The 27,574-nt window shown below is 28.7% G+C and overlaps 1 protein-coding gene across 1 annotated transcript in view; it reads right to left on the bottom strand.

The window, feature by feature from the left end:
- Nucleotides 1–6,996: 6,996 nt before the first annotated feature.
- LOC140437067 (sodium-coupled monocarboxylate transporter 1-like) overlaps nt 6,997–27,574 on the bottom strand; it is a 77,135-nt gene continuing 56,557 nt past the window's right edge. Inside the window, exons 7-10 of the mRNA XM_072526318.1 lie at nt 23,190–23,457; nt 21,911–22,089; nt 14,114–14,289; nt 6,997–7,300 (exon numbers count right to left, since the gene is read on the bottom strand). Coding sequence (XP_072382419.1) covers nt 7,143–7,300; nt 14,114–14,289; nt 21,911–22,089; nt 23,190–23,457 — 781 coding nt within the window. The 3' untranslated portion in view covers nt 6,997–7,142. The remainder of the gene's footprint in view (nt 7,301–14,113; nt 14,290–21,910; nt 22,090–23,189; nt 23,458–27,574) is intronic.

Consider the following 27,574-nt stretch of genomic DNA (forward strand, 5'->3'; position numbering starts at 1 on the left):
CTACAAAATCATTGACATACTATCTCAATGATCTTGTTGCCGGTCCTAAGCCCGGAAAAAGGAGAAAGGTTCTTGGGCCAGATTAGCACCTTAGCCAAGTTAAAAAAAACCTTGTCTTTTTGGAAAAAATATTTTATTTTGGTTTTCGGTACAGACTATTTATGACTTATTTTAAAAATTTGCGACTCTCAGATCAACGATGTTGCTAAAGCATGTTATAGTGAAGAAGTTGCGTGACTAGCGGAAGGTTCTAGTAGTTTTAAAAAGATCAAGAACGATCTAATCGAGAATAGAGACAACATAACGACAGTCAAATTCCAGTCAACAGATAAGTACTAATACTTAGGGAAATGTTTCGTAAAATTGATAAAAATTCTAGTCAAACCAATGAAAAATTAGAAATTTCTATAAATTGTAATTAGAAATTCAAAAATGTTTACAGTAAAGTCGAGGAATGAATAAAAAAAGTAAAAACGTCTTCTGGATCAAAATCGTAAGATCAAAACATAAATATGTAAAATTTATTTCTCATTACAATCAATTGTGGTTGTTTCATATAATAATGCCAAACCAAAACAATTACAGATTCTTCTATAGTATTTATATAAGCAGTATTCATACTTTTAATTCAATTAAGGATATGGCTCCACGAGCGACAGATTGTCGCTAGCAGTAGCAGTAAAATTACGGTGGCAGTAAAGCAGTAAAATCATGGCTCCACGAGCGACAGTTTATAGCGCGCATATCGCCGCGTTTTGGTCTTGTAGTGGCTCCATGAGTGTTAATATGACGCAGCTATAATCAGTGGTATTTTGTCCGTTTATATAGTGTCCGTGTATATAATAGATGAAATAAATAAATAAACAAAAATAAATTCAGACCGATAATACAATAATATATTATGGATAATCTATCATTTCAACAAAAAGTTGCTTTAATATTGGCATTGCGCCGTAGACGTAGGGTTAAAAAAACAACGTAAATGGAGGATTCGCCCTGTTCTAGTGCCTAGACAGGCAGAGGGAAAATTTTTTCTTTTACACAACAAATTAAAAGAATATCCTGACAAGTTTTTTGAATATTACAGGATGGCAGTGTCTTCTGAAATAGAAGATATCATACGAAACCAGGATACATCAATGCGTGATAGCCTAAGCCCAGAAGAAAAATTAGCAATTACCTTAAAGTAAGATTTTAAATTATATATTGTATAATCCTATACATGTATCTACCTAAAAATAAAAAAAACAAAATATTTAACTATTTAACTTTCATTAGAATAAAAAGGGGCCGCCACCACTTCTTACCTCTGCGTATTCTGTAATTCGCTACTGAATTATCAAGTAGATCGACGGCTACCATATGTGGATTATATTCATTTATCATATTGGGTTGATGTAATGAATCTTCCTTTTCCAATATCTAACTTGCTTTTTATGTTACAATAATTAAAAAAATTCTGATGCGACATAAAATCTGCTTTGTTGCATTCTTTTATTTATGAATCACGCCAAGCTATCGAAAACTAAACATTAGTACTGAAGGATAATAAAATTTTACTATAAACAATAATTATTAAAATTTTATTTATATGATATGATTAGACAACCACTTATATAGAAATGAATTACCAGTTCGAAGAGGAAAATCCAAAAAATAGATTTTCGGGAAATCAATAAAAACTGTTTATTCTCTCTATTCAACTTTTTCTTGTTTAATAATGGCATCTATTATAAAGTACAGTTTGATACGGTTAATTGGGATTGAAAAAAAACCATCCATTGATTTTTGTTATCTAGAATATCGATAAAGAATTATTGGATTTATTTCTTTCTTAGAACTTATAATTTTTTGTTATGATTTAAGACACAAAATTGTATGAAAAAACTTTAAAGTAATTTATAAAAACAAAGAAACAACTTAACAAACACAGAGAAATAAAACAAACAATACCAAAAATATCCGATTAAATGGCAATTACCGCTACAAGCGACAAATTACTGCTAGTGAAGCCACAAACGCGCTGCAAATTACTGCTAAAAAATGGGTCCGGACCTATTCGAACGCGACATGACCTTGACGACGGTCTCGGTCTCGAAACGAGGCGACAATCTACAGCGCGTGGAGGCACGAAGTATCACTGCTGTTGTTTTCATTTATCAAGCTACATTTTACTGCTACTGCTAGCGACAGTCTGTCGCTCGTGGAGCCATAGCCTAAGTTGTGATAAAATCCACAATTAGTACCACGATTTAGTATACAGCTGTGCGGTGATTTGAAACCATCAGTTTTGATTTTTGTATTTTGAAAATATAGTCGGCAATTGATTTTTGGCGTAAGTTGGCATTTTTTGCAAATCCACTATATTTTTGAAATTACCTGCTCTTATAGTATCTTGATAGAGTTTTAGTTCATTAAGCTTCTGTAGAAGGAGCTGCGAGACTGCAATAACATTAAGACATTAAGTTGCGTATTTTCTGTAAATACTGTATACTACTGTATAACTTATATAAATGTAAATCAAGGTTCTGAAACTACACTGACCGGCAAAAAAGTGGCCACCCTATAAATTTCCAAAAACAAAAATTTATTAGAAGTTTTATGCATTGTTTTATATTGTACACTCAAAATCTTTTTTTTTTAATACAAAAAAAATCGGTTGCCTGTAAAGTCGGTTTTACGGGCGAAGATTTTACGTGACAACGTCTTTTTTATATATTATTTTATATATTATATATTATTATATTATTATTTTATATATTATTTATATTTTATATATTATATTTTTATATATTATTTTATAAATTATTTATTTTATATTATATTATTGATCTTATTATTTTCTACAAAATTTATTTGAAATTTTTTTCGATATATCAATTAGTTGCGGAGATATCGATCATTGAAGTTATTGTTTGCTACCAGTATTTTATATATTTATTTTTTTCAGTTATAAAGAATTATAATTTCCAATTGTGTCTACCAAGTATGGTCACATGTATTTGCCTACATATTAAATAATAATAAGTACAGATAATGTTATGTGACGTTCACTTCTGATTATATATATTTTAATATTTTTAATTTTTAAGAATCAATTTGAAAATCAAAACACTTATTCAGATCGAAGGTTCAAATTTTTGCTAAATAAATTTGAAATTAATTAAAATTTGTAAATGTAAATGGTAAAGTTGAAAATTAAAACATTTACTAAAATTGGAATTTAAAATTCTTGCTAAACACAGTTAAATTCTAACTCCGCGCGTGGTGATTGGCCGGTTTAGTTCGTTTGTTTGGTCGCCCTGTTTTGACAGGTTAGAAGTTATAATTTGTTATTTTAAATGTTTGACTAGCAATACGCGCTGTTTCTTCTCAATCGACTGAATTACGATTGATTGCAGAGTGATTTAAACTAATAATTTACTTAACACTATCAACATTTATCAATAGTATGACATAACCTATAAACTCAGTTTCTCAACTTTTGTGTCAATCTAACAATTAATCAATCAATCATAGTTTACGATAATGAAATATTAGTGTACAATTATTTACCTTTATTGTTGTAGTTGTTGTAAATGACGAATCTAAGCACTCCACATTTTCACTACAGACACAGCTGACGATACTTTCAACGATTTTCAACTTTAGCGATTCAACGCGCCTAATTCTCTAGTGCCGCGCGCAGCGGACCGATCATGTTTGAGTGGGAGAGAGACGCAAGGCATTCGCCGGTCCGGCGGGCCTCTCTCTCGTTCGGCGACTCACTGTAACAGACGTAAGCGGGCGTTACACTTTTTCTTAAATGACTCCGAGCCACAACCTAATTTAAGACGTTGTCACGTCAAAAATGGTCATTACTGCTTGATTCTTTAGCATAATTTATTTAATTAGAAGGCTACAAAAGAAAATAGTGTAATATCGAAACGAATTACAAACAACAAAAATTAAGGGTGAACTTGAACAATATTGTCTTATATCGGATATTATGCCCTAAAACATCAATAACTGTTTGCATACGATTTAGGAGAAAAGGGAACAAATTTTAAATAAAAACATGCTTTTTCACGAAGCTTCTTCTTCTTTCTAGCTGGCTTGTTTGACTTCTAACCCTACGATGAAGTTTATCCCAAAGATGTTCGGTGATATTCAGATAAGGCTCCAGGTTGGCCATTCTAGAGTATTAATTCCTTAAGTAAGTTGTTACGATTTTTAATTCATATTCATTTAATTGATATTTGGTATTATCATGCATAAAGTCAAAATTGTTTCAATAAATGAACCAAATGGAACTACTGCGTGTACTGCTCGAATTTTTATTTTTGGCAATTTATAGGTTGGTTAACTTTTTTGTCTTTCAGTGTACCTTCATGTAGCATGGTTAAGCTAAATATTAAGTTTTTATGGAAATAAACCACAATTATTGGTTGTGATTGTGATAAAAATCACATTTTTAATTAACTATTTGAAACCAAATTTCTTCTTCATTTGGAGCTATTTCTGCAAGTCTGGGTAAAATCTCTTCTTGTAGCAAGTCTAAAAACATTTTTGAATTTTAATTTTCCTCGTAGAAAAATGGTCCAATAATATTGTGTTTAAATATTCCTAACCAGACATTTATTTTTCGAACGATATGGGTATGGCTTTCAATAATATCCTCATGCTTTCCTGTCGAAAAAATCCTATAATTTTAAACATTTGGTTTATTATTGAATATAAGTGTACATTCATCACTAAACAAAATGTTTTTTTTTAATTGTCTGTCTGCATTAGCCCTCTCTAAAATTTTATAACAAAAATTCCGCTCGTTACTCAATACTTCCTTCTCTTAGTTCTTGAAGACATTGAAATTTATATGAACAGAAATTATTTATTTTCAATATTTTTAAGACCGTGGAATTATGAATATTAAACTGATCTGCAATGGTCCGAGAACTTATTTTAGGATTTTCTACAACTGCTGTTAATACGTTTATTTATGATACATTTATTTTGATTTTCTAAATTTCTTGGTACCTCAGCAATATTGTTTGTACAAGTACAATAAGGAATCACGGTCCCAGTATTTTCAAAATTTTGTATAATCCTTTAAATTATTGAATGACTTGGAATTGGTTTATTGCAATTTGCGGACTATTGCCTGAATAAAACATTTTTATTATTGCTACTTTCTCCTCAACTGAATACAGTTTTAATCAACTTTATTGTTTTTTAAACAATAACTCACAAAATAAAAACTTTGGCAATTCAAATATTGTCAAATATCAGAAACATCAATATGACCAAACGCAATATGTCATACACATTCTTGCACAGCGTGTGGCCTGAATTTAAGGGGTGGCCTGAAAAATGTATTAATTTTTGCAAAATTTTCGAATACGTTTATAATATATATAATAATATATTAATAAATATAAAATAATTTATATTGCCAAGATACACCTAATGATAGCCCTATAATTTGCTGTACAGCCAGTTGCTTGATATTAGGGGTGTGAGATTTTCACTTGTCAATACGAATATTTTTAAATTTACACACGAAGAGTTTTGAAAAACCAATAATAAAAACCACTGGATTGTATTGATAAAAATTAATGGCGATAGAATAAAATTAAGAATAACAATGTCATGAATGTGTTTATAATAATTAAGTGTTGAGAATGTAAAGTAATTTTTTAATTTTAAATATAGAAATAGGTTTTATATTGAACAAAGATGACAGACTGTGATAAATTTTATCAACATTATATATCATCATTGATAAAACCTCATTAAGTTTGTAAGTAGTGAATTTTTTATTTAATTATACCAACGTTAACAAACTATTCATCACATTTGTAGCTCCCTGATGAAGGATATAACCAATGTCCGAAAGCTTAGATTAAAAATTTACAAGAGTACACATTTCATTTTTTATTGCTGCAAACCCAATATTTAACGTTTACCTACTTATATATATATATATATATATATATATATATATATATATATATATATATATATATATATATATATATATATATATATAGATATATATATACATACATATATATATATATACAAATAGATATATATATATATATATATATATATATATATATATATATATATATATATATATTTAATACAATTTTTTAAATACATATTTTTCAAGAAAATTGTATTCAACGGTCTCAGTAAAAAAAATATGAATAAATTTTAGTTATGAATAGTTAGGTATGAATTATTTTGTGTTTAATAATTGTGGATCTTATTAATTTTTATATTTGGACTACCAATTATTTATTGTACCAATTACATCTTCTTCTTCTTTCAGTACTCTGTTTTATTATCGAACTTTGGCGATCATATTGGCAATAATAACTTTGTTTACGGCAACTCGAAACAGATTAGCGGATGTTTCCTGATATTATTCTCGGAAATTGTTGGATCCAGAATGTTCTTGGGCCTCTTTTTTTGCGATCTTGCCCTTGCGATTATGAGGTGTAGAAGGTTATACCTCTCTGGATGTTCCATTACATGAGCGAAAATATTGTAAATTTCGAATTTTTATTGTTTTTGTTATATCTGTGCTCTTTTTCGTTCGGTGTAAAAGTGTTTCATTTCTTATTGAAGTAACCCAACAATTCGCAATATTTGTCGGTAAATCCACATCTCAAAGTCATCCAATTTTTTCATTAGTGTTCCTGTAAGAATCCAGCTCTCCATGCCATACAGCAATGTGGAAAGTATTTACCATATTAATCTAATTTTAAAGTTCAATGTAATATCTCTAATAATAAGAATTTTCTTTAGTTTAGTTTAGTTTATAGATTTAGTTATATTTCATCATCTACAAATTCCTTTAGGTGCTTTTAGTTAAACTTAAATTAAAATTAAAATCAGTATTTCAGGGAAACAATGTTTTTGTTAGAAAGTCATTTATTCCATTTCAATCAAGAATATTTTGTATACGACATATTTTGACATATCTTTAATAAATAAAAGAGGTAGATGTTGATATAAAAAATAATTTAATTTTTACGAGTATTTACAAAATATTACTTTTATCGACAAAAATATATCTATATCAACATTCTAACTAACTTGACTAGTGTATCACAATCTTGAAACAGAAATGATAATAAAAGCGTCCTGTTGCATCAACATTCAAATTGTCCTGAAACATAAGATGCTTTTCTCAGTCTTTCTTGCCTATTTTCTTCCCATCTGGACATTCTTCTTCCTCCTGAATGTTTTCCTTCCAAATCCATGCTCACCTGTTCATAGTCCAAAATCATTTTGTCTATGTATTTTTCATCTAAAAAAATTAATTTTTATTTTTATAAAATGCTAAAACAAAAATGTAAGTTTCTTAAATAAATAAATAAGTTCTTAAATAACTGTACTAGTAAAGTACGAAAAAATGTATTTCTCCGTATTTATGCTTTATTTCTGCATTTTACCACCTCTGGTATTATTATCTGCCTTTCCTGTTTTTGGCTTACTAAGATTTATCAGTTATCCTCAGAAGAATTACTTGGAAGGCAAAAATCAATAAAATCCAGATTTTATGCAGTATATGGTGGAAATTAAGTTCTAATTCTTCTGATAGAAGACAGTTCGTAACTAAATAAATAGAAACGGAAAATTCATGAAGCCGTTAAATTGTAACGGCGACACTTCATAACATCGACAGTTCGTAACTATAACTATTGGTAGACTTACCATAAATATAAAACTCTTAACCCAGACAGTAAATGGTGGATAGGGTGAAATAAAAAACAAATGATTAAGCTGCTGCCCAAGTTTTTATTAATTAAACATCTATTTTTGTGCCACTGGTATATTTCACTTGTATGTACTTTTTTTAATAAATTGATATATTTTTTTATTTTTTCATAAAAATTGTTGCATATCTCATTAAAATTTAATTTACAGAACAGTAATGCTCGTAATCGAGAAGATACGCTCTAAGGAAGTGAACGTGCACAAAATATATTGCACCATTTTTCGCGAAAATTTTTAAATAATTGAACTCATTTATCAAAATACCCAATTTGAATTGTCTTTGAATTCCGTTCTTCGTTCTTTGATGCTATAAAAGCTTTAGCAAATGACAACTCCTCAAAAACGTTACCAGTAATATTTTTTTTCGATCGCCCGAACCATGTATTATATACATAGTTTTAGCTGATCGTTTGATCTCGTCCCATTTACATGATTCAACCTAATTCATTCCATAACTTTGGCTCCTCCGAAACTATCTTCTCACAATTTAACGTACGAAATGAATCCTCGGTAAAAATCAGTTACTTCTGTTACAAATTTATTAGTATCTTGGCTACTAGTTTCCTCAATAATAACTGTTTTGCTTCTTGTGGTTCAAAATTGCTATCCATACGTTCCTGAAGATTGCATATCAATCTTCAAAATAATATCAGTTGCACTTGTGTCAATATTTTCCTTGAGTAGCACAGTCTTATTGAAATTATTTAATTCTAATTTAATCTATGCAAAAACCAAAAATATAATTCGTACGTCTCACTTTCAAAAGAATCTTGCATTGCACTTGGATAGTTTTCTTGGGGAAAACTAAATCGGCTAACCAATTTTTATGCGTCAGTAATAAGTATAACAACTGTTCATGTCCAAATATTAATATTCTATTAAGCTCACAAAATTTACTGTCATGTAATAGCAAGTTGTTGTATTTTTCAGAAGTAGAAAATTCATGTTATTGGGAGTAGCATGTTTCTCGTTGTTTGGCACGCTGATGTGTTCTCGAATTTTAATTCTTTCTGACAGTAGTAATAGGGATGTTCACTAATTTTTAAATATTGTTAAATTCAATAGGCTATAACATATATAAAAACATAGCAAACATAAAATTGTTTAAAAATATATATTTCTTAAGATAAATCAATTCTTAATTTCAATTCTGATGGAGGCTAGAAAAACGCCTCCTCGCAGCGAGGCTACGGTGTGTGACGACAGCAGTCGTATCGACAACTTGTTTTGTATACGTATTTACGAAGTGTGACCTGTTCTTTAAGTTTTTAATCACCGATAATGAAGCCAAATAAGTGGTGTTTTGTTCCTGGGTGTCTAAATACATCTAAAAACAATTCTGAGAAGATTTTTATTACAGTTCCAAACAATTTAACACCATATTCACTTAAAATTGTCAAACCACAGATTTTTATATCTGTACCTCGGAGGGATACAACACTATGTCCATTTTTTCAATTTTGACACTTTTAAAGACTAATAATTAACTTTTATAACTTTATTTAAAGGAATAGAGCACTAGGTCCTAAACCATTTGCTGATAAAGAAAGTGACCTTTAAAAGAACACCAAGGCCATTTTTACTTAGAGGGATAAAACACCATATGGACTTAATGTTTTGTCCCTCTAAGCATGTGAATATCCTCGAATGCCTCGCATATCTCTATGATGAGAGGTAGACTGTTAGTGATCTAATAATACTTTTGCCATTTATGGTGTGTTTACAGTGGTTTGTTACTAATAATAAGAACAATGAACCATAATTCTCGTAGGAGAAAGATTTTTGAAGTACCTACTAAAAAGTTCTGCGAATTCTTCTACTGCATTTACAGGTAAGCTACCTTTTTGGTCATTATTTTTAAATTATTAAAAAGCATAACCTCAAAAGGGTAATGTAGTGATTTGATACCAACCTTAGACTAGCAATATTATTAAATCTTTTACAACCAATATTATACGCCTTGTTTAATTTCAGAATCAAATAATACACCAAGCAATGATGTTTTAAATGAAGAGCATATTATTAAAGATGCCTTGAGTTTTGATAACGAAGATCAGTCTGATATAGACAAAAGTTCTGATAAACTATTCGTAGTGGAAATGAAATAAAATCTGCATTACTAAAATGGGCAGATACCGTCATTCCTGACAGTAACATAGAAAAAATCATACTATGGTCTTACAAATGTTACGGTCAGAATAAAAATGTTAGCATTAATATTTGTTTAAAAAGTAAGAAAGAGAAAAAACTTAACATTTCTATTTACAAGCCCTGGGACTGGCAGCAGTTAGTCAGACAAACCTCAATGAAATATACAGTACATAATATGGAACTAGAAGATTTTAAAAATTTAAGGTCTTTGTATGATGTCAAAACATCTTAAAATCCGCCTTTGATTAATAGAAAAGAGACATTAAAAAACAACAAGTTCTTCTGTCAAACTGTGTTTAACTGCAAGTTAAATAAAACAGCATTGGAACTCTGTTTTTAAAAAGTAATTTTCATGACGAAAACCAGGAGATTGACCTTGTTAGGTTTCGAAGGCGACACCTTACATTGCCAAAAGATTTGCAACTGGTATCACAAATTCCAATACTTATATCACAACAAAAGTATAACGATCTATTGGCATTACTGTCATATTATGTTCCTACATTTTGCCATGATTTGTATCAAAACTTAAAGCATACCTACTAGTAATACTAATAGTGACTATCCAGAAGGAGACTTACTTGAGGATGACTGAGTGGTTTGTACCTAAAATGCCATTTTGGTTATATACATAGATGTATTATTTGTATTTGTAAAGGTACATTGTATGGTTAAATAAATTTTATCAGTAAAAGTCAAATAGGATTGTAGTTTTTATTAAATACCCCATACTAATTCTTACAGTACAATAACTTTATTAGATGGATACAACACCATGTCCGTTAAAAGGGTTAAAAAACACAGGAACAAATTTGTTTTTAATTATAACAAATGTATTATGTAAATAACAATAAACAGAATGTTCTATTAAAATATTGTTTCGATATCTCAATAAATAGCTGCAGCAATATTACTTTTTGGTGAAAAAAAGTTTAAAACTACTCTCCTGTAAAGTTTTAAAAATGAACATAGTGTTGATTTCTTCCGAGATACAGATATTTGCATTTATTTTTTTTTCTAACTTGCATAATAACTGCCTTTTCTAGTTTTTCCCTCTCTTTGTAGCAAACACCACGTATTTGGCTTCATTATCACTGTATAAATACTTAAAGAACTGGTTACACTTCGTAAATACGTATACACAACAAGTTGTCGATACGACTGCTGACGTCACACACCGTAGCCTCGCTGCGAGGAGCCGTTTTTCTAGCCTCCATCAAAATTAAAATTAAGAATTGATGTATCTTAAAAATATATATATTTTTAAACAATTTCATGTTTACTATATTTTTATATATTTCATAATCTATTGAATTTAAATGAATTTAACTATATTTAAAAATTAGTGAACATCCCTACTGAACGCTTTCATTTGCTTGAAGAAGTTTTATTTGTACTATAGACAGTTTTAGATGTTGCTTCGGGATTTTTCATAATTGTTTTAATTTTATCTACCATCTTCTTTGCATCTGTTGCCAAAGTTTTTACAATATGTACAATATGTCCTTTGTTGCATTTGATTATACCGTCACCTTTTGCATGTACAATTGCTTTGCACTTGTAATTATGACTGTTTCGACTCTTTCAATGCACAATTCCAGATTCGGTTACCCGATAATGAACAAACTCAAAATTTTTGGTACATGCGGAAGAGTCCGTTTTCCACGCGAATTAAGACCGTACGTAAGTTCATTTACCAAAATAAATTTTTTACAATTATTATTCATAAAACTCTAGGCACTAGTCAGAATATCACTACTGTTTCTCAATTTATGTTCGAAGAATGATTTATGTTATCATGTTTATTGCCACATTATTATCCGACTCTTAATCCGATTGAACTTGTTTGAGAGTCTCTTATGAAACAATATGCTGCAAGTAAAAACATCACATTTTTATTCTCAGACGTTGAAAGGTTGTGTAATGAATTTTTCAGCAATTTTTTCTCACATAATTGGTACAATCGCTGCAAACATAATTTTAAATGTAAAAAATAGTTTTGTGACTTGAACCAGTCATAGATGCAGCAATTGATCAAATAATTATTAACCTTCAAGAAAACGAATCCGACGATGATCTTAAGAGTTACAGTGAATCCTAGGATAGTGATAGCGATAATGATATGGATTGAGTATACAATTCATGCATCTAAAAATCACCTGAAAATCCAGGGCGGCTAAAATCACCCTTGCTTGGATAATACCACCTTAAAAGGATTTCTTAATCTTAATTACTTTACATTATTCTAAGAAATAACAGTATACAATACTTCATACGACACACTTTTGTCGCAATAAGTTTATCAATTGAAACAGATTGAATACGAATTATTATTTATTGCAATGAACAAACATAGATTGTTTGTTGTGAAGTTGAATTTTTTTTTTACGGTTTTTACTGTCACGTTGCATGCGTCAAAATTTAATTTATCATGGCACTAATTATAATTTTTTCAAACATTCTATGTAATAAAATATTAACTATCATTGTAATCCAATCGTAAAAAGATTGAATTTTTAATTGTTATTATATAAGTAAAAACTTTTTTATGTTAATGTTACAATTATGTATTATTTAGACAAACATATTTTCAACAGAGTTTTTTGAATTTTATTTTGATAACGTCTCGCTAAGTAAAATATGTAGTGTATATTCGTTCCCTGTCTCGCTTACGAGTTCCACAGTCTCCGTGCTTTTTGTGCGCATCTCAAATACAAAGTGAGATTGGTCAGAAAGTACACACTTTCCTTTACAAAATGTTTACTTAAAAAGTTGGGAATTTTTAAATATGGTTATCGGCTTATACCATTTTTATGTAAATTTAAGGAACATTAAAAGCGACGAACTAAAATTGTATTTCCTGTTACAGGTAGTGTTACAGGTACCTAGATTATATTTATTTTAAAACAGAATTTTCAAAACATATTTCTCCACGAAATATTACATGTTTTAAAAATGTTTATACTGATACTGGTTCGGTAAATTGATAAACGTAATTTTAATTGCAACTGTAATAAAAGTTGATTCACACGTCAACAAAAATAAACAGAATAATTAAATTTTGACATTACGGATAATAACGATACCAATTTTCATCATTACGAACTGTCGATGTTATAAGGAGTCGCCGTTATGAATTGACGGCATAACGAATTGTTTTAATATAACAATCTCATCTCAGAAAACTTAAACAATAGTAGTCAGCAAAAAACCAACCAGATGTAAAATAGAAATTGATGGCATCAGTATTGAACAAGTGATGAAAATAAAATACCTGGAAAGTACACTGTCCAACTATGGAGACCTGGACAAAGAAGTGAGAGAATCAAGTACAAACAGCAAATAGACTGGCAGGATGCCTTAATAACACTGTATGGCGAAACATACACATTAACAATGAGATAAAGTCAGAATTTATTAAGTCAGTGTAAAACCAATAATGACATATACCTCAGAATCAAGACTCAAGACAGCCACAACGCAAAGGTAAAAGGCAGAGATGAGAGTACTGAGAAGAATTACAGAAAATACACTGAGATATCTAGAGAGAAGTGAAGACATTTGAAAAAAAATTTATCGTACAGTGTATAAATGAATGGAGACAAAATTGAAAAAAGAATGGAAAAACCACATAAGCAGAATGGAGGGGACCCGTGTCGTCCAAATGGCAAGATATAAGTCACCAATCGGCAGAAGAAGTATCGGACGACCGCGCAAAAGATGAAGCGACAATCTTCCATAGTGGTATTAATCCGCCAATGAACAAGCAGAATTGCTTACAAAGAGGCAGAAGATGAAGAAGACGAATTATTTTATTCATGGGGTAACGACTGTCGAGTTACGAGATATATTGTCACATAAACAGAAGTACTACATCCAAGCTCTGTTAGAAATGCAGAATTAAATCTAACGTTTGGTAGTTGTCGCAGCGGCTTTGATAATGTTTGCAGCCTGTCATTACTTTTGTGATTTATTTTGCTATTTGCCATTTTATTTGTGATAAACGTAATCACATTATAGATCTGAATATTCTAAAAATGTAGATTTTTTAAATTTAATTCTCACAAATTTTCGTTTCATGCTAGGATATGAGTTTAATACATACCTCATCTATTTAATACTCAATCCTGTTTGCTTTTATATAGATAGATAAAATTATTAGTTTTTTTATTGAAGAGGTTCCCTTGCTTACCTATTATATCATATATGAGAGGACTTAGAAGTTCACGAGCAATAGGAGGATTTTGCTCTTCTGAAAGGTAGCTTATGATTAGTCCTAGGACAATACATATCATAGTTCCAATAAAGGCATACCAATAAAATGAGATCTTAAAAATTGCAAGAGCAGCCGGTGTCTCTATATGTTCTCTAAAATAAAAAATAAAATAAATAGTATTATTTGATTTAAATTTATTTTCTGTTGATGAAGATATTTTACTCATGTTATACAGATCACAGCATTAAAATCTAAATTAGACTATTTAAAATACAGCACTACGAATTTGCCTTGTAGCTTTTAGATCCTGCCACATCAGAAGTCTATACTGTGAAGCGGACGAACTTTATTTATAATTATATTTAATATTGATATATTAATTAATATTATTATAATAAAGCTACATATTCCGCAATTTGTACGGATTCCATACCCTCCATCCAGTCTATCTAAAATGTATACTTTGAGCACCCCTTAGTGCGCACACTATTCATGATGTAAAAAAATGTGAGGATTTTAGGTATTCTAGTGAGATTGCAGCCGCGAAGAAAGCAATTACCACCAGATTAAACTACAAAATCGTACAATTTACAGGTTAAAGTTAAAATATTCTGGCAAAATCAATGAAATAGAAACTCCACTAAATTCATTCTACCATTGAGATAGTTTCAACTACCTAACATGTAGAGCAGAGGAAAAATAGTTATCTATAGAGTCAGAATCAACCGTACTAGATTAAGTCATATTATATACTTAATGGCTTTAGAAGACCCATATCTATGTTCAAACTGCAATTTATCGCTAACTGTAACGCATATTTTCACATATTACTGGCTAGTTGGTTATTAAAACCAGTGTCAATAGTCAATAACACACACACACACACACGCAAACGCACACACGCACACACGCACACACACACGCACACAAACACGCACACACCCGCACATACACACACACATACACATACACACACACATACACATACACATACACATACACATACACATACACATACACATACACATACACATACACATACACATACACATACACACACACACACCCACACACACGCACACACACTCACACACACACACACACACACACACACACACACACACACACACACACACACACACACACACACACACACACATATATATATACACATACACATATTTTCACATACTCCCTCCATTAAAATAATAATAACGATCAAACTATGGTCTTTATGAGTAACTAAAAACATCTTCCAACAAGACGAATTCTAAAATCTTGTAAATTTTTTACAAGACGTGAATCTGTGACAAAATATACAAAATATATTTAACAAAATTTACAAAATCTGCTATTACAATATTATGCTGTATTGATTCTTAGCTGTCATTTATTATATTTATTGTAATTTGTTTTAAGAAGAAATAATTTTATATTATAGTTTTGTTCTTCTCTGTGAAGCTATTAATTTTGCTAGATGAAAACTAGATTTCACAAACACGAATATTTTTTATACTTGGCCCTCTATTTACTTTTTCAATGTACATCATATATTATGGGACAGTTTCGACCATGTAAACACACGCCTTAAAAAAACAGCCTTAATCATTTACGAATCTAAAAGCAAAACAAAAAACGTAAGTTAGCACATTTAATTATCGAAGAAACTTCAAAAATCATACACACCACATCTTTGAACCCCGCCATAGTGGTTCATAACTTTTCTCCCATTCTTCATAGAAGACCCCTTCGGGCTACATTACAGAACGTTTTTGGAGTCAGCATTCCATCATCAGTGCTTTTAGTAGGCATACATGCATTAACCCACTAAATATACGAGTACGGGTAACAACCCTTTAAATGTTGTTAAATTAGTTTTAAGTTACATTGTTGCTCATAATATCATACGATATTATTATACGATAAGTTTTAAATGGAATTTACTTCATAGCAACGTAAAGGTACGATTATGACAACGACAGATGGCAGACAGCAACTGTCGACGGCGGCGTAAAACAGTTGAGGTTGGGTATTAAATAAAAAATACCAATTATGAAAAATACTTGTAAATTGTACTTAACTAGACTGGAACATGATCAAAAGATTTTATTCATTTTTTGGGCGATCTCCTTGCAAGCATTTTCTTTGAGATGTAAATTTTTATCATTTTATTTTTGTAGTCAAATAAACATAGATATTTTGACACTAGATCGATAAAATAATTTCTTTCTTTGTTTGTCAATATTTACATGTCCAACTTCACGACGACACTAACGGCAGTACTGTGTTTGTTCAAGTGTATGTGTGTGTATCTACCGTCAGGCGGAACAGCAACTGACGTTCTGCCGGGCAGCAGTTGCAGTCAGATGTCAGAATCAGTCTAATACGAATTAATACTGCAAAGTAATGACGTCTGCCGTGGCGACCACAGCAACTATCATCTGCAGTTGCTATCTGTCGTCTGCAGTTGTTATCGGAATCGTACCTTAAGACTCTTAAACTGGGGTTGATGGCGCTGAGACGTAGCCTCTGTAAGACCCTGTAGGTAAAAACTTTCTGTAGTTATACTATAATTGCACTATTTGGAAGAGTGATTTCGTCTCGTTTTGAAGACAGAGAAGTGGGGAAAGACGTATGAAAATCTAGTGGCATACACTCACTATTATTTCAACGTTAATTGTATTATATTTTTTAAATATTATTTGTTCGAAATAGGCCACAATATAAATTTATTAAGAGGTTTTTACTGACGTTTCGATCTCTATATCCAAAGACTTTATTAATAGATATACACGATAGTTACATTTATTTCATTTATTTATTATTATTATGTATTTATATAATATTATTTATATAATCTTAGATTATTTATTTTCTTTTTTCTTCTAACTTTAAAAACGGTCTCTGGAATAGGGATCAAAACGTCAGTAAACTAACCATGTAAATAGATATATTGTGGCTTATTTTGAAAATTCCCTAAAAATACAGAATTCCACAAGCAAAAAGGAATAAAAAATAAATATATCTACCATTTATATATTTGAAAACGGTCTCTTTATAGAGATCGAAACGTCAGTAAAGTAAACATTTGAATATATTTTGTGGATTATTCCCTACATTCCCCTAAAAATACAGAATGCCATAAGCAAAAAGCTATAATTGACGGATTCGACCGTTACTTGATGAAATTTCATTTTATGTAACAATAAAACACTAAAAACTTCCACAAAATTTATTATAAAATCTTATCACTACAGCTGTTTCGGCAGAGTGGCTTTCTCAAGTGATCTATTTTTGGTATGCATTTACACTTTGTAGTCTTTAACGAAACCACTTTATAGTCTTTAACCAACTTGAGACAAACAGTTCTCCCCTCCTCCAACCTATTTGGTTAAAGACTATAATGTGTAAATGCATACAAAAAATAGATCACTTGAGAAAGGTACTCTGCCGAAACAGCTGTTTTTCCTAAAAGGATTTTATAATAAATTTTGTGGAAGTTTCAAAAATAAAGTTTTCAGTGTTTTATTGTTACAAAAACCTATAAAAAAACAAATACATTTGGAGAAAGCTTATTGATGCTACCCAGCTGTCGCGGAAGTAACGCTAAAACGTCTATTGACGTGACCTAACGAGGTTCTAATTTTGTTAAAATTCTCTTAACCAGCGCTCAAATCTTCGGACGTCATTCTTTCATGATAATTTCTATTTTTCTTGACTCATATTGAAGCAAACCATCATCAAGGAACCCTGTATCATTTCCTATATGGATAATGATTAAACGTCGTCCCTTTCCTAATGGAGCCTTTAATCCTGCAAAGCAGCTTTCTATAAATGCTTCGCGTTTACCTTTGACATTTAAATCTTGCCAATCTTTTCCAACTATATGACCTTCGTTAATCCAGGTTTCATCCAAATAATATGTTTGCCGTTCAATGCTCTGAAGTGTGCGTATTTCTATAAAATATTTTCTTCTCCACAAAATAATTGCTTGTTTTTTTCTAACACACTTTTCTGTTTTTATATATCGAAAGTTTATTGCGCACATAGTTCTGATTAATACTCTACGAGATATCTTGGGTAAAAAGTAATTGTTTTCGAGCCCTTGAGAAATTTTTTCAGTGTTGGAATTTTACTCCGAAAATAAAATGTCTTGTCTCGTCCTCCAAAACAATGTTTTTTCTACCTCTAGTTTTACGTTTTACTTGCTTTTTATTTTTCGATGTATTTTTAGGCACATGATAAATACAGCTAATGGATACTTTTGTTAAACTGCTACAAATATCGACCGCTTGGCTAATATTTGATGCCATTTTTCTGCATCATGTAATTCAATTCCTTCATATCGTATCACTACCTTCTCTTCTGACGCTAACATTTTGCTGTCTTCTCTTGGAACAACTCGATTGTTCGTCCATTATATTTTAATAGTCACAGAATATAATTAAAAATTTACTATAAAACTATAAACTCCAATAACACTAGCATTATCACCACAAACTTCAACCGCAAAAAATATAATCACAAAAGGCAACAGAAGCACTTCCGCCTATGTAAATGAACGTTTCTTGCTTCGGCAGGTGCGGTGGTATTACGGCTACGATGCTTCACAAATTCCCAAGTTGCCAAGTTTTTGAAACGGAATGGGAATGAAATGTAAAATATCAATTTTTATTTTATAAACTTAAATATGTAACAAAACTGAACGTGTAAATAAAATTTATTTCAATACAATTTTGTGCTCAATTTTTACGATTGAAAAAACTCATTTTTTTGGAATTTTTATATCGGTAATAATCGTTACGTCGAAGAGTTCAGGTTTGTATGACTATAACTGCTACTTGTGAACAAGAATCGGCTACACTGTACGGCATCTTGTGTTTAGTCTGCTATAGATAGTATAGCAACAAATAAATGTACTAATTATACATTGTATGATTTCTGATGGGAAAACGCAAATTAAATGGGTAGTTTTCAGGGGCCGCTGAGTACATTTGAATTTAAGTATATTCAGCGTTTAAACGAAGAAATCACTCTTCCAAGTAGTGGAATTTTACTATAGCAAGTTGCCACCTACAATAAGAGTTGCATGATTCCTTTAGCTTTATTATGAAAAAGGCAAGTTTTATACAAAGCTGCAGCGTGTCATTGATCTATTAGATGTTAAGGTACTGATGAGCACCTCCAGTTATTAAGGCCGTCGTATTGTTAAACACTGACCCATAAGAAAACAAGCTACCCCGCTGGGTAAGGCCTTATCTAAACCGACTGTAAAATATTAATTATCGTTTTTTGAATATTTTTATTTTACATTATGAACAAGACAGAAAGTTTAATCTCATTTAATATTTTGTTTCAATAATCATTGTTAAGAAAAAGAAATATCATACATTTTTTCTTCAAAAACTTTTATAGCGGTATTTTGTACATTTATTATATATTTAAATATATAAATAAAATAAATAAAATAAATAAAATAAATAAAATAAATAAAATGAATAAAATAAATAAAATAAATAAAATAAATAAAATAAATAAAATAAATAAAATAAACAAAATAAATAAAATAAATAAAATAATAAAATAAATAAAATAAATAAAATAAATAAAATAAATAAAATAAATAAAATAAATAAAATAAATAAAATAAATAAAATAAATAAAATAAATAAAATAAATAAAATAAATAAAATAAATAAAATAAATAAAATAATAAATAAAATAAACAAAATAAATAAAATAAAATGAATAAAATAAATTAAATTAATAAAATAAATAAAATAAATAAAATAAATAAAATAAATAAAATAAATAAAATAAATAAAATAAATAAAATAAATAAAATAAATAAAATAATAAAATAAATTAAATAAATAAAATAAATAAAATAAATAAAATAAATAAAATAAATAAAATAATAAAATAAAAAAAATAAATAAAATAAATAAAATAAATAAAATAAAATAAATAAAATAAATATAATAAATAAAATAAATAAAATAAATAAAATAAACAAAATAAATAAAATAAATAAAATAAATAAAATAAATAAAATAAATAAAATAAATAAAATAAATAAAATAAATAAAATAAATAAAATAAATAAAATAAATAAATAAAATAAATAAAATAAATAAAATAAATAAATTAAATAAAATAAATAAAATAAATAAAATAAATAAAATAAATAAAATAAATAAAATAAATAAAATAAATAAAATAAATAAAATAAATAAAATAAATAAAATAAATAAAATAAATAAAATAAATAAAATAAATAAAATAAATAAAATAAATAAAATAAATAAAATAAATAAAATAAATAAAATAAATAAAATAAATAAAATAAATAAAATAAATAAAATAGATAAAATAATTAAAATAAATAAAATAAATAAAATAAATAAAATAAATAAAATAAATAAAATAAATAAAATAAATAAAATAAATAAAATAAATAAAATAAATAAAATAAATAAAATAAATAAAATAAATAAAATAAATAAAATAAATAAAATAAATAAAATAAATAAAATAATAAATAAAATAAACAAAATAAATAAAATAAAATGAATAAAATAAATTAAATTAATAAAATAAATAAAATAAATAAAATAAATAAAATAAATAAAATAAATAAAATAAATAAAATAAATAAAATAAATAAAATAAATAAAATAATATTTTTTGAATATTTTTATTTTACATTATGAACAAGACAGAAAGTTTAATCTCATTTAATATTTTGTTTCAATAATCATTGTTAAGAAAAAGAAATATCATACATTTTTTCTTCAAAAACTTTTATAGCGGTATTTTGTACATTTATTATATATTTAAATATATAAATAATAATAAAATAAAAATAAAAAAAAAAAATAAAATAAAAAAAATAAATAAAATAAATAAAATAAATAAAATAAATAAAATAAAATAAATAAAATAAATATAATAAATAAAATAAATAAAATAAATAAAATAAATAAAATAAACAAAATAAATAAAATAAATAAAATAAATAAAATAAATAAAATAAATAAAATAAATAAAATAAATAAAATAAATAAAATAAATAAAATAAATAAAATAAATAAATAAAATAAATAAAATAAATAAAATAAATAAATTAAATAAAATAAATAAAATAAATAAAATAAATAAAATAAATAAAATAAATAAAATAAATAAAATAAATAAAATAAATAAAATAAATAAAATAAATAAAATAAATAAAATAAATAAAATAAATAAAATAAATAAAATAAATAAAATAAATAAAAATAAAAAAATAAAATAAATAAAATAAATAAAATAAATAAAATAAATAAAATAAATAAAATAGATAAAATAATTAAAATAAATAAAATAAATAAAATAAATAAAATAAATAAAATAAATAAAATAAATAAAATAAATAAAATAAATAAAATAAATAAAATAAATAAAATAAATAAAATAAATAAAATAAATGAAATAAATAAAATAAATAAAATAAATAATATAAATAAAATAAATAAAATAATTAAAATAAATAAAATAAATAAAATAAATAAAATAAATAAAATAAATAAAATAAATAAAATAAATAAAATAAATAAAATAAATAAAATAAATAAAATAAATAAAATAAATAAAATAAATAAAATAAATAAAATAAATAAAATAAATAAAATAAATAAAATAAATAAAATAAATAAAATAAATAAAATAAATAAAATAAATAAAATAAATAAAATAAATAAATAAAATATTGAACTAAATAAAAATACTCACATTGTTGTACTGTTGTACTCCACAAAATGATCTAAAATTGAATCTGTTCCATTTGAACAACCGGCAATGGATGTTGTTTTGTATTCCGGAACAATAATATGTTGTGATTTTAGATAATAAGCACCAAAAACTAAACCCGTTACTGTTACTACACTGGTTAATGCTCCACAGAAAGCACCCTAAAAATAAATATTTTAAATGATTTCCTTTTTGTACACTTTTGAATCGTATATCGTTTTAAACAACATTGAAAAACTAAGATGAAAATGTTAATTAAAGTTTTTGTAACCAGGATCCCAAATGGTTTTTGGGGCCAATCAGAGACCAAACCAACATACTTTTAGTATCAGTGGTAGATCTAAACATTTGCCTTGGAAGTGTGGGGGGACAACCAAAATACATAAAAAAGGTAAACCCAAACGAATAAAAGGCATAAAATAATGGGTTTTCTTTAATTTTGGACCTTTTTTGAGGGGGATTTTTCCTCCCCGTATATCCGCCCCTGTTTAGTGTTAAATTAAATTAGTATAATAAAGATTTGGGTATGGAAGCAAAATAACAGGCAAGCTTAAAAACAGGAAGGTCCTAGATAGTCCTAGACAGTCCTTTTCTGTATAACCCAAGTGATTGAGAAGAAGACAGCGTTTATTTAATAGAAACAATAGAAATATTGAGATAATTGAGGTGGAAATTCCATGGATGAGAATTATTTTGGATAGCACCGAACTTTATACTCTATGTTATTCAGATGATCAGGTAGTGTTAGCACAATAATGTAATGATCTAGAGTATATGACACGAAAACTTGTACAAGAATATAAAGGATAATAAAATTTTTCTCTATAGCATCAGCTACTAATGATATTATCTGTACATCGAATGAGTCATCACTCTTTGAGCCACTCTAATCTGCACCGTTCATCGTGGCATACTCAAGGATTTTACTCCATATACCAATACTGGCGATACACACCGATTAAAACATATTTCTTTTAATGTAGATTGGGAAAACAGATTTAAAAACAAAGCTCCACTTACTCAATGCTACCTAAATCAGTCTTATATTTACTACAGAAAAGTTTGATCGTATGATTATTTCTATATAAATCTCGTAGTTCATAGATATGTGAGTCATTATTTGGTCTATGATTAGTTCTTACCCACGTATTATCACTGGCTACAAGTTGTTTCTGGTCAATTTTATATTTGATTTTGGAGATTTCATATGGCTATTATACCTAAGTGTAAATTAAATATAAACTAGATCGAAAAAACTTACTTTTGCATTTGCTCTTGGAAACAGTACTCCTAATGTAAAAAGCCCTAGCAATGGTCCTTGGGCAATACCTCCCAGGCCAACGGATAGCGATAGAAGACCTCCTAAGTGTTCAACGATGTAAACAAGTGCAGTCCCGATGATACCAATTATAACAACTAAACCTTTTAGAAAATATCCAGCATTTTCTTGATTTTTGGAACTAAGTTTTGGTTTGATAAAATCTTCATATATGGTTCCAGCTAAACTGTTTAAATTACATGACAGGGCACTAGAAACAAAAGAAAAAGGGAATAATATTAATGAATAACATACAGTAGCGTAAAAAACACCCCAGATTAAAATTTACAAGATCGCTTATATATATATATATATATATATATATATATATATATATATATATATATATATATATATATATATATAGAATATATCGGCTGAAACTTTTCACAAGTATGACATTATTCACGAATTATTTTTATATTACATCTCTTTTCTACTCGCAGAAACAAGAACGATGAACTTAAGCCGCCTCTCCATACAAAACAGCATACATCGAACAAAGACAACCATATGAGGATGGTTGGTGATAGATTCACCTACTGGTGATTATAAGTTTTGTTTTGACAGCAATTTGTAGTGTATATAAACGATGCTAATATAAATATTTAAAATAAATTGTTTCTTTACCCAACTCAAAAGTTTTTTATTTTTCAATTTATCTTACACCGGTTCTTTATTTGAATCCTGTGTTAATTTTTATATACAGGGGAATGTGGGCAAAACGGATACTCGAGGCAAAGCGGATTTCTCCCACCATGCCTAAAACGGAAATGCTGCACGAATCAAAGCGACCACGCGTTGAAGCATTTGCTAAAACTTGATTGTAAGTGTGTTGTCGATAGCCGTCGTGCCAAAACCCTGTGCGTCCTAGAAAGCCAAAGTTGTATACCCACTGTGATGTAATATTTACAAGAAACGGAATAACCAGTACAAGCGTAAGTTTTGGAATTTCATTGAGTTCTCTAATAGTTTTCTAATACTTGAATTTTTTTTAAATTAATCGGTACCAGTTTAATACTTCTTTTTTCTAGTTTTATGTTTATTTATAAAATGACCATTCGGGGAAGTGGCCCTTTGGATATTTTAAAATTTTTACAAAAAGTTCTCGTGTTTCAATGTTACAAATTAGGATCTAGACAGTTTTATATTGATAACTATGATGTAAAATATGTTTATATATTTTGTTATTTTATATTAATGGTACTGAACCATAAGCGAAAAACAAATCAATAATCATGGAGCGAAGATGCTATGACAAGAGCTATAGGTCTGTGGGAAACAACTTAATGTCTATCAAAAGAGCAGCTCTAACCTGCCAGGTGCCCGGAACAACTTTGAAGCGCCGATACGGACGTGGATTCCAAGAATGGAGCGAAAAAAAGTTAGGACGACTTACCGCAGCTTTTACGTCAGAACAAAAAACGGAATTAACAGATCATATCTTAGAAATGGGGAGCCGTCTTTTTTTCTTGGGACCACCCATTTAAGCTGGCTGGCATTCCAGTTTGCGGAAAGAAACAATATTTCCCATTCGTTTTACCATGAAAAAGGCTTAGCTGGACGCTATTGGGTATATGAATTTTTAAAACGAAAAATAAAATATTTTTTTAAGATTTTCCGAACCTATTTCGCAGTCAAGAGCGACAGCTTTTAACAAGGAGAACATTGCAAAGTTTTTTACACTTCTGCAACAAACGTTGGAGAGATGTAAGTTCTCACCAAGCCGCATATTTAATTGTGATAAAGCAGGACTGTTGGCAGTACCAAATAAACCATCAAAAGTCGGGTGAACGAGGCACACTTTCCACAATTGAGGTTTGTTTCAATGCTGCAGTTTTTATGTGCATCTTCTAGTAATTTTTCCAAGAGTGTGCAAATCTCCACTTCTTGAAAAGTGGTTATCTCCAGGATCCATAGCTGCTTACCATCAGTCAGGATGGATGAAATCAGAAATATTTTCGGATATATGGTTTAAACATTTTTTCAAATTTATGAAACCTACCAACGAAGACAGAGTCCTATTATTTTGGATTGTCATGCGACACATACCAAAAATATGGAATTTGTGACAATGGCGAGAGCGAGAGCTAACAATATGGATACTCCAGTTTTACCTACACACAGATATGTTTGCAGCCCCGTGATGTAGCCGTTATGCGCCCCCTCATGACTTATTATGAACAGGAGATAAAAAAGTGACTGGTACATAAACCAGGAAAACTTGTAACTATTTGCGAAGTAGGAGAACTTTTTGGCAAGGCGTTTCAGAGAGCAGCAACTACAGAAACGGCCAAAAATGGCTTTAGATCAACAGGAATATTTATTTAAACCTTTAGACACTACAGATCAACATGCGCCTCAGACTGATTACTCTGATACTTAAGTCACGCAAGTGTCAAATATAAAACTACCTGACAAAGCAACCAAACCACAGAATACAGAAGTTAATTATCATTTCCAAGAGGTGCAAAGTCAAGTCGAGAGTGTTCAAGCCGAAACTTCATTTGATAGGACTGTTTTACCTTAACCCGGTTCAAGTAGTAAAGTATCCCCACCTTCAACCCCAGCTGAGCCAGTAAAAAACATACCGCGGACAGACAAGATGCGAACAAATTATATTTTCCTCCCATAGATATTCTTTCTCTTCCAAAGGCTGGACGTCAAAGGAAAAGAGCGGTGAAGAAAACAGGGAAAACTATGATACTGACATTAACTCCAGATTACAAAGAACTAAAGTTGACAAAAGTAATTCAACCAAAAAAAGCGAAAACAGAAAACAAATTGTTGAAAATGAGACATTACCACCTAGAAAAGTTTCGCAGAAGAGAGAGATAGAAAACTAACATCGAGTATGCTGAATCAAACGATTAAAAAAGCAGTATTATTATGGAGTATTAACCAGTTTTTAGGATTTAAAGCAGCAAACACAAACATTCAAGATTTGAAAGTTCATATTGTTCATTTGGAATGTTGACTTTAATTGATCGGACAAGAAATGAAAGTTTTTGTTGGGGGATAAATATTGTCTTTATTCCTCTTGATTTAAGAATTTTATCGATTTTGTCAGTGACACCTTTGATGTTAGGAAGAAAAGCTTTCATATGATAAGGGTCTGAGTCTTTGGGCCGAGATGAAGTGAGAGATTAATGTCTGTGGTTGCTCTTATTGATGTGATTTTCGCGGTAACTATTTTGGATGAGGGCTGGTTTCAAACTAGAGAGCTTAGCGGGTCTAATTACATCATCGCGTGTGTGTGTGTGTGTGTGTGTTTTATTGGCACTGGTTTTGATAACCAACTGGCCAGTCAATTTGTTTTGAGTTCTCTCTTTACACAAGATATTGTTAGTATTTAAATTTAAAACTATTGTATTGAGAGTTAAGACATGTAATGTTAGAAACTTACTTACTAGTTTACTCTGTTTTTGCTGTTTTATTTTTTGTATCTTTTTTTTTATTTTTCTTTATTTTTTTTTTTACTTTTTTTTTTATTTTTTTTTTATTTTGTTTTATTTTTTTTTTTATTACTACGCTAAGACATATACCCGATTCGACACCTCGGAGGTTTAGATCTTCTTAGTGTTAGATTAGAAGGTAATTGAACATTAAGTTGAACTAGCTTGGTAAAAAAATTTGATATTTCAATAAAATGTAAAGGACATTCTAACAGCATATGTTGTAGATCAGCTAGCTCCCCACATATACATTCATTATTATTTGTCAGTCCTATTTTGCTTTTGTATACTGGAGTCATACAGTGATTGCTTCTTATTCTACAAATAGTTTTGATGAAGCCTCTGTTGGAAACTTGTTTAAACCATGTCTTGACGGAAATTGTGGGTTGGATTCTTTTATAAAATTTGCCTTTGTCTGAATTGTTGTAGTGTCCCTGCCATTTTGTGCGTTTAAGAGATCTGATTACAGATATTAAATCACCCATAGGAAGTTGATAGGTTTGCAGAGTGGATTCTTTCATTGTTGCTTTTTTAGCCAGATCATCTACTATTTCGTTGTTTTTTATACCAACGTGTGCTTTTATCCAGCACAATATGATATTTTTGCCCGATTTAAAAGCTTCACTATTCAGAGCTATGATGTCACTGATGATATAATTTTCTTCAAAATTATGTAAATTATATTTCAGTTTATGTACAATGCTTTGGCAGTCTGTAAATATAACATAGTTTAGTTCTTTTTCATTCATACATATTTGGAAGGCTTCTTTGACTGCTACGAGTTCAGCTGTAAAAGTTGTCATTTTGTCAGGTAATCTGTTGTTTATCTTTATACTTTTTTGGGGGTAGAATATAGCATATCCAACTTTGCCG

This window comes from Diabrotica undecimpunctata, chromosome 3 (genome assembly GCF_040954645.1).
Source record: "Diabrotica undecimpunctata isolate CICGRU chromosome 3, icDiaUnde3, whole genome shotgun sequence".
NCBI lineage: Eukaryota > Metazoa > Arthropoda > Insecta > Coleoptera > Chrysomelidae > Diabrotica > Diabrotica undecimpunctata.